The sequence below is a fragment of the Bombyx mandarina genome, chromosome 10, assembly GCF_030267445.1.
Source record: "Bombyx mandarina strain Sakado chromosome 10, ASM3026744v2".
NCBI lineage: Eukaryota > Metazoa > Arthropoda > Insecta > Lepidoptera > Bombycidae > Bombyx > Bombyx mandarina.
This window is the reverse complement of record NC_143217.1, coordinates 7,253,502-7,262,904: the sequence shown is the minus strand read 5'-3', so window position 1 is coordinate 7,262,904 and position 9,403 is coordinate 7,253,502. Positions and strand designations below refer to the sequence as shown.

General features: G+C 35.3%; 1 protein-coding gene across 2 annotated transcripts; it reads right to left on the bottom strand.

The window, feature by feature from the left end:
- Positions 1-213: 213 nt before the first annotated feature.
- Positions 214-4,087, bottom strand: pkaap (A-kinase anchoring protein pkaap). Of its 2 annotated transcripts, XM_028185621.2 has the most exons (3): positions 3,866-4,087; positions 3,665-3,772; positions 214-1,814 (listed from the first exon to the last, which is right to left on the bottom strand). In XM_028185621.2, the coding sequence occupies exons 1-3, from the start codon at positions 3,888-3,890 to the stop codon at positions 322-324; spliced, it is 1,626 nt and encodes a 541-aa protein (XP_028041422.2). In that variant the 5' UTR covers positions 3,891-4,087; the 3' UTR covers positions 214-321. The 2 variants fall into 2 exon arrangements, with proteins under 2 accessions (XP_028041422.2, XP_089586471.1); XM_089730345.1 differs by lacking the exons at positions 3,665-3,772; positions 3,866-4,087 and adding an exon at positions 1,925-3,658.
- Between the last annotated feature and the right edge of the window lie 5,316 nt (positions 4,088-9,403).

Here is a 9,403-nt window from a genome sequence, read left to right as displayed (position 1 = left end):
GTCCTACCACCAGTAAAATAGATAAACATTTAACACCAGATATATATTAATATTTATTCTAGATAAATTAAAATTACTTTAACTGATTCAGGATTTTATTATAATACTTCAATTGAATAGAATAGCATAGGAATAAACAGAAATCATTTTTGAAACCCTTGCAGATTCTGTTAAATAACCAGGAACATTTATTTTGCAAATGAAATGTACAAGTATCTAAAAATTAATATTTATTTTCAATCAACATTTACTTGGTAAGTCTTTAATTTCTAATGTATAAAATATATTAATTACAATTTTTATGACAATTATCACATTTCTTTACATTTCTTCTTCTTCATTATCTGGTGGTGCCATAGTCAGATCTGTTACATCTTTTACAATCATGTGGGCGATTTGCCAAGCCATTTCTTCTTCTACTTTAGACGTACTTATTGGCACAAAGCGATTTACCATTTTTTTTAAAACAGATTCCTTTTTGTCTGGATCTGGTTCAAACTTGGATTCAAACCTACCTAAACTATTTATTCTTCCTAAAGTAAGGCCTTCATGTCTAGTTCTTTTCCATAGTGAATCTGCATTGTAAAGCTGATTAGAGTCTATTGTCATATCAGGTACAGAGTGGTTGCGTTTTTTTCTTCGGAAGACTGGATCCCCCATTGCCAGCAATGTATTTTGTGTACTGACACTATATTCACTGCTACAGTCAGAATAAGACTTATGATTTAGCGATGACATATTATAATCCACAGAGTGGATCATTTCTGAAAGATATTTATAGTACATATTGGATTCGAGAAATGTTTTCACATAATGGGTAACTGTCATATAAACTATTCGATAAGGCAGATCAAAACAATCATACTGAGGTCCGTTTTCTCTACATATTTCACTCTCGATTTTAAGTCTAATATCTGTTGGGAAACCAAGTGGGTTAGTTGCTTGTAAGGAAAAGTATTTTTCGTATATTACAATGGCGTCAGCTTGAGCTTGATCAGCATTATCATTATTATTATTGATTAAGTTATCTCTGAAATGTATAATGGCCATTAAAAGTTCAAGCAATATCCTACAAGATTCTTGTTCCAAATATTCAGTGAAGTAAAATAAGAGTGTGTCATTGTATAAAATATCTTTCAATTGGAGAGAGCCATTTGTGAGTATATCTATTTGTGCTTTGATATAAAGTGGAGTATTGAGGAAGTCACCAAAATTATTTTCTTCGATTCGAGTAAATAACATATCTTGCACTGACTTAAAACAGTCTTCAGTCGGTCCATCCACATGACAAATATTTGTTATCACTGATTTTCTTACATTATCAGGTATACCTATCTGATATGGTGCTTCTAAAGCTATATACTTTTTGAATAAATTTACAGCTTCTTCAGTGAAATTTTGAGATTTTTTATTATTCCCGTACATATTTAGCACTACCTGGTCAAATAAACTTCCACATGAACTAGTAGAAGATAACACTGTTATATTTGTATTATTTGTGTTTATCACAGTGTTGTGGCAGTTGGCTTTTTGTGAGATTTTTTCCTTGTGCTCAATTTTGGACTGTAAATGACTGTGATCACAATATAGATCACAGCTCTGAGTTTTACAGAATACAAAATTATTTTTTCTAACATTGTCTGTATTTCTAAAGTGTGATTTGAAATCTTCCAAATCTAGCCAACATTTAACAAGTAAATGTTGTCCGATGGTTTCCATGTATTGCATAAAATACGTAGTTGCTTTTCTTTTAAGGAGAGTGTCATTTAATGACAACGACAACTTGGATTTCTTTTCAAAAATATCTTCAGAATCTGGAATTAAAGAGTATGACTTTACAGTTATGAACAAGCAAAAAATAATTATTTATTATTATTGCTCCCAAAGGGTGAGGGCTATAAACCAATAGACCACTCTGACCTACTTGGAGCTTTTGTGACTTCCTAGTGTTCCACATCATTGTCCAGGACTAAATCCAACATAAAAATTGTCAGTTTATTGAGACCTACACTGAGCAATTCTCAAATGGTCATCAAATCTTTTCAGTACAGCTTTTACTTAAAGATCTCCTGGTGTTGTTTTTCAAAAAATCTAATTTAAGTAGACGCTCAGGACTTCAGTTCATATCAAAAGCACCCAAAAAACCGGCGGCTGTTCAAATGCATCTCAGCACCAATCATGGTCAATTTCTCAGCAATTACAGTATTTCAAGCTCTTGTGCCCCAGTGTTGAATAGACATAAACAACAGATGTTTCCTTTTATGTGCCCATGTTTTGCTATTTTGCCATCTTTTCCTACCTAACTCCATAATCCCTATTTAAATAGCAGATGTTCGCAAGGCAACATTGCAAATTAATTGTTATTATTACCAAATTTGTTTCAAACCCAAGTTCCCAATCTGTTTATAAAGAACTAGCTGTACCTGTTTGCTTCGCTGGGCATTTAAAATTAACATTATTATTTCTCACCCCCACAAAGATTCTCATCATTAACGCCCCCGCAACTGGTGTAGGGAGTCCAACACTCATATAAATATTAGCCTATCCATTAAGTACATGTATTTTCTACATGGATACCAAGTTTCAAGTCAATCAGATGCATGGTTCAGTAGTTATAGCAGAACATTGGTAAAAAACACTGTAGATTTATATATTAGTATTATTTTAGTATAGATTTATTCTGGGAGTTAAAGGTAGCTGTTGTATTAATGGAATTTTCATGTAAGCCGATATTTTTGTCTAAATCAAAATCTCCAAAAATTCAACCTGTTCAAAACTAAGCAAGTCAGGTAGATATAAAATTAACACTGTAAATCTATTAAATGGTTTGCAGGAAAGGGATGGGGCATCCTCTCGTTACCTCCATCAAAAGCTTTAAGCATTTCTATCTTAGAAATTATTGTTCACACATCTTATTTTAGATGTGAGAATGAACAGTTCACATGTTGTTTAATGGTTACCATAGCCTATCTATAGACATTTTACGATTGTAGCCACACCTGTTAAGATACAAATTTAAGTTCAATTGTATTTTATAATGGCTATTTCAACCCTCAAAGCAGAAAGGATAAATGCTCCAGGGCAGAAATAGGCAGGATGGTGGTACCTATAATAATATGTGCAGGGACACACTGGGTGCTGCAGTCAATAAATGGAAAGATTGTAGTATGCTAATATAGCTCTCCAGTTAATGATGTTGCCATTCTTTTTTGAATTTCTTGGTAGTATTTACGAGGCCCACAAGAAAAGTTGACAATTTTCTTGAATGAAACTTTAAACAAATGTCTCAAAGTATGGGGAAACACTAATGTTATGATGTTGTGAAGGGCTCAGGTAATGCTAACAGCAGCAGATTATGGAGCTAGTCTGCCAATGATAAGAAATAATGTTGCTGCATGCTCTCAGCATGCGTACTTTGTTACATGAGAGATAACTTGTTACATACAAATAAGATAGAACAGTTCTGAATGTATGCTACGTAACGCAATAACTGCATCTACGAGTGCTTATTCTTGGTAGAAGGTAAGCTGTGTTCACTTTCAAAATAGACTGGCCATTTGTCTGCAACTATTGGCTAAAGTTAAATATTGTTTATGTTCTGAAATACAACTTTTCATATTAAACAATTAACTCAGTTTTGTGACTATGGACACAGAGAACCGACCTTTAATGTCATGAAGAAATTGCGTACTACTGAGTATGTTATTGAAATCAACAGTAGTTTCAGAAGTCTTCTCAGGAGGTCGCACAGGGCACCCGCTTTTGCCCTTTGCTAAAACAAATAATTCAAAATAATATGAATGAGCCATTATTATTAGTAACGAAGAATATTTTTATCAGAAAATTAAAATTATTGTGGGCTTACCTGCACTTTTCCAAAACTTTATCATTTTGTTAAAGCAATGCGGGCGACCCTTGCTAGAGAAATCTTAATTTTGTCGTGAATAATCATCCATGTTATTCACAATACTTCATAGGTGTAATAATCTTACAGTATTTCAACAACATTAACTTTGTAAACAATTTTTAGCGAAATAAAAACAATTAAGTGTTTCAGACTATGGTTCCAGATTGTGGTCATCTATGGTTTTCGTTTAGTTTTGTTATCAACTAGAAATCGATTTTGAAAAATCGATTATTATAAATAAAAAATAAAATAAAAATAAAATCTTTTATTTCGAGACATCATAGTCTCATAGTGTGTTATTATTACAAATAACAAAGACCTATGTATGTAGGTTTAATAAAAGCATGTTTAAGTATCAAGAATATTCATGAGGAATTTTAAAGAAACTAGTCCCTGACCCTATTTATCATAATAATGTGATAATCATGTAATTAGAGTCTTTGGATCTCTTTTTTTTATGGATTGTTTAAAAGGCATTATCATCTTAGCATATTATGGGATATTATCCATTTCTCTGTTCTTTCCTTATGTAATTCCGAAAATTAAATAAGGCACTCCTTTTTTCTAAAGTGATTTCTAGACCAGACCGGAATCGCAACCCGCTGACAAGAACCAGCGAGAATCTCAGCGAGCTGATGTTTAAGATTAGATGGTCGTCGAACTCTGCCAAGAGTACGGTTGAGTACTATTGTAAACGCGATTTTTTTTTAGCGTAAATGGATGTCGAGGCGGTTGGCGGTTGGTCGGGACCGGGGTCCCATCCGTGACCCGGCCCCCTAAAAGCTTCGGGCTCCACCCGCTTTATGCAGGGATGGACCCAGCCGTGGGGCGGGGTGCTTTACAGCACGCCCGTAGTAGGAAGCCGGGATCGCGTTCACCCGAACGCCCCGGGGGAAGGTGCAGCATGACGCCATCAAGGTCAGCTCCCGGCCCGTCGACCGTGGGAACCAGTGGTCGTGTCGCCGGCGGCTGCCGGTCCGGCGTCTGGGGGACGGCGGGATGAATGTAATATTCTCTGCGCAAGCCCTGTCCCGCCGTCTCAATAACGCCGACTGGGCTCCGGCCCGGCCCGGGGTAGGGCGCCGGCTGTGAGCGGCAGGAGTTTTTAGTGAGGTTCAACTCACACATATCCTACCCGCTGCGCGGATGGGGATCCGGCGATTTTCGCATGTGGACAAAAAGGGTAAATTTATAAATGGATGTTTGTTGCTCTTTTAGGTGAAAATTATTGATATGATTTTGATAACATTTTACAGCAATGTAGCATATAAATTATAAAAACATGTAGAATACTTTTTATTACGTTTTAGGCGTCTTTCGACTCCAATAGTCACTTCGTTATTAGTTACATCACAGTCTATGTTGTTCGAAATCATCATAATACATAAATCGTTGACTTGTTCATCTTAATAGATATTATCTGATATTGTTATTGTAGATTTGGTCGTGTCGCTTTGATCAATTACGGAAGATTTATCATGCTTGTTCGAAATACTAATTCGTTTGATCTTGTGTTTGTAGAATTTCTGTCTTTCTTCTTGATATTTATCGGAAATAGTAAATATAGTAATTTTAAGGGTAATACATAGGATGAACCTTTTAAAGTGGAGTTGTCACATTATTTCCAATAGTTAGCGTTAAATAGTAATTTATCTACTTACTCAATAGAATACATAGGCGGCACTGAAAATTTCGGGAATTAACGAAGTGACACAACATTACTATTTAAAAATGTATTTATTGCTTTTCGAAGTATTCTCCGCGAAATTTGACACATTTTTCCATACGGTGGAACCAATCATTGAAGCAACCATTCCATTCGGATGTTGGGGTCTCCAAAATGGCCGTTTTGTAGGTGTCCACAGCTTCTTCAGGTGATAAAAATCTCTGTCCACGCAATTTATTCTTTATTTTAGGGAAAGTATAGAAATCATTAGGGCTTAGGTCGGGGCTGTACGGCGGATGGTCTAATAATTCTATGTTTTCTTGCTCTAAAAACTCTTTTGTTCTATGCGCGGTGTGAGAACTCGCATTGTCGTGATGGAGGATGATGCAGCGGTTGCAGTTCTCTTTACGGAGTTCAGAAACGACCTGTGGCAAACAAATGCTAGCATACCATTCTGCATTAACCGTTCTTTGTCCCTCAACAGGAATAGTCGTAACATGGCCGGTTTTGGAGACAAATGTCGCCAGCATTTTTTTTGCAACACTCCGTGAACGAACAATTTTTGTTGGCTTTAACTCATTTTCGAACACCCAAACTCGTGACTGGTTTTTTGTTTCTGGTTCGTACGCGTATATCCAGGATTCGTCACCTGATACAATGTTGTATACAGCATTTGAGGATCCTGCGTGGAATCTTTCGAGAGTTCTGACGCACCAAGTAACGCGAGCAGCTTTTTGCTCTTCGCTTTTGTTTTTGGACGACCTTGACGGGGATCATTACTGAGCTTGACACGTCCACGTTGAAATTCAGCAAACCAGCGATAAATTGTGGTTTTGGATGGGGCTTCATCATCAAATGCAGAAATCATCCGGTCAACACACTGTTTTTGTGTTAAACCACTTCGAAAGTCATAATAAATCATCGCTCTTGAATTTTCTCGAGTCAATTCCATTTTCTCAACGACTAAACAAGTTTGACAAAACCTCGTGACCGAGAATCTTTTTTTAAATAAATAAATGGTATTCGATTTTTAAAACCAAGGAGTTTTCAATTAAAAAGATTTTAATATGACAGGAACAGTGGAAATATTCCATTCCCGATACTTTTAGTGCAACCCTCGTATGTGACATAATCGAAAAAAAAAAAAAGTCGTGTGGCACTCGGGGACTGCCGCGGTAAAGCTATTGCAAAGCATTTTTTATCAACTTGTGCAATTACAATTAGGCAATAATAATTTAATATTAAAACAATAATTAAAATAAGACCACGCTATATTTATAAACCTTAACAAAAGCAAAACATTAACTGTCCCCTTCACACTCATAAGCTAGACCGCGTGAGAGAGAGATGGGCAGACTTTTCATAATGCTCATGCAGTGCAGCGTCACGCCGCGCGCTTATTCACAAACATTACACCAGCGCAACGTGTGAATGTGTTGAACGCGAGCTACATAGTAGGCGTAGTGGGGGTGTCAGGTTATTTTAGTTACGGAATTTCTTGATTCAGTCGCCGCGCTCATGGCCCGCGATAGAAGCTATGCAATAGCTTAAAACAAATAGGTTTAAATAATGAAATTAAAGTACTTCCGATACCTACGATTTAGAAGCGTTTTACGTGAACACTGTACTTTGGAATGCGACTGAAGCGGCGCTTCTGTGTGCTTAGTGCTAGTTTCTTAACGTTCTCGATAACATAAAAGTTACGCCAATATTGTATGCAATTGGAACAGCGCCTCTGACGGCAAACGTACGCAAACGGTCCCATTCCATACAAATATGAGCTAACTTTTACGCTATCGAGAACGTTCCAAAACTCGCACTAAGCACACTGGTTAAATGATTATGATTTTTAACGCATGACAAGAATCAAATGTATCATATTAAAATTTAACAATTGAAAGATCGACTGGTATTCTTACTATATAATCATTTATAAAAATACTAGTAAAAGTGTTTTAAGTTTCATCCTTTCATTTTATCGTTTGTATTAAGCGAAATGCATTTAAAAAATAATAGGATCAAAATGTTTTAACGATTAAGCGAATTATCGGAAACAAAACGACTATGTCTTAGTTTAAGTAGCACCCTGTATGGAAAATAGATTGAGCTGAAAGAGCTTATGCGAAACTCCTATCGTATTTGGGTAGCGGACAAATGGTTTAAGCGACATTACACCGTGTCATGATGTCGTTTAAACCAAATACCACCCCACGAATTATTTTTTTAGTTTAAAAAATGCGAAGGAACTTTTCCCCCATATTATTAATAATAAGCTCAAGTAAGTTTATTCTCTAAAACATTATCTGTCTCTAGTGACGTTTGTTTTAATTTTTGTGATTTACTCCTTGCATGTATAATATAAAGAAATAAAGCCCATATATAATATAATCGAGACATCGACCTCATGCCTCAAGGCGGGTTGCAGTATTCCCGTTGTGTTTTGCCTATGGTCTCCGATAAACATTTTTCACAAAGCGGGCCGTGAGCTCGTTCACCCGCCTATGAAATAAACAATAATAAATGTAGTAGGTACAACAGTTAAAAAAACAAGCTTAAAAGCAAAGTGAACTAACAACTATTTTCAATTTTTTTATTCTGTAGATACTGATCAGGATATTAGAGTGAAGTTTAGTCCAGAAGATACTAAGGTAAAATTATTGTATTGTCATTGGATGTCGACGACTGTGCAAATTTTTAAGTTAATCGCACGTCTTGAAGTCGATGAAAATGACGTTCAAAGATTTTGTTACACATAAACCATCCTTATCAAGCCTAAAGAAAAATGTTTAAATGAAACTGGATAAACATTTTATATTTATTTATTTAGTTACTTACTTACAACTTATTTATATACACATTTTAAAGCTCGCTCACCCATCTATAATCACTAAATAAATAAACAAAACGTAGTTTGAAATCAGGGTATATCAGATTTCTTGTTTAAATATTTCTTCTTTAGACAACTATTAATATTTCTTAATATTGCTTTATTCCTTTTTTCTTAATAGCTTTTGCCCGCGACTTCGTCCGCACGGATTAATAGTTCACAAATAATGCTTTATTTTAGAACAAATTTGGTTAGCATAAAAAACGTTATAGTGAGCCAACCTTAACATATAGAAATATGCTGTCACAGATTATTTTTTAGATCTTTTAAAGGGAAACAATTCTGTCATACATTATTTTAGTGAAACTTTAACCGTTTCTGCAGCGCACGCAGCGGAAGCTCTCAAAAGGTAAAAATAACCCCGATTTTGAGACATTCTTTATTGGTGCTCCGCTTGTATTGGTTTTAGCGTGATGTTATAGCCTATAGCCTTCTCGATAAATGAACACTGAAAGAAGTTTTCAAATCGGACCAATAGTTCCTGAGATTAGCGCGTTCAAACAAACAAACTCTTCAGCTTTATAATATTAGTGTAGATATTGCTTTTAAATTACCATATGTTAGGTGTATTATTTAATTAAATTAAGTAAGTACATGAATCATATCAACACTGAGTATCCACTTGAGCGAATTTGTTGGTATGGCTAGTTGGTAGTAAATACAAGTCCTCATAAATTCTATAATATTGTAAAAATCCACCACAATTTGTAACTTTGATATACAATATACTTTGATATATAATAAGTAGCTAATGTTTTGGGTGCAGAAATATAGTAATAAGTTAGAAATATAGTAATAAGTTAAAATAAACTTTAAGAACCAATTAAAACTACAATTCGTAGATAGATCACTTCATTTTGAAACGGCAAGAAAAATATGCGCAGAGCCACATAATCGGAGGACTTGGTGCACAAGCAAAGGCTATCGACCTTCCCGCGGTTAC

Excerpts from the sequence above, each read along its gene's own strand:
- pkaap (XM_028185621.2), bottom strand. The coding sequence starts at position 3,890 with ATGATAAAGTTTTGGAAAAGTGCAG. Across the intron at positions 3,773-3,865 it reads AAAGTTTTGGAAAAGTGCAG|CAAAGGGCAAAAGCGGGTGC; the intron begins GTAAGCCCACAA and ends TATTTGTTTTAG. Across the intron at positions 1,815-3,664 it reads ATTTCTTCATGACATTAAAG|ATTCTGAAGATATTTTTGAA; the intron begins GTCGGTTCTCTG and ends CTTTAATTCCAG.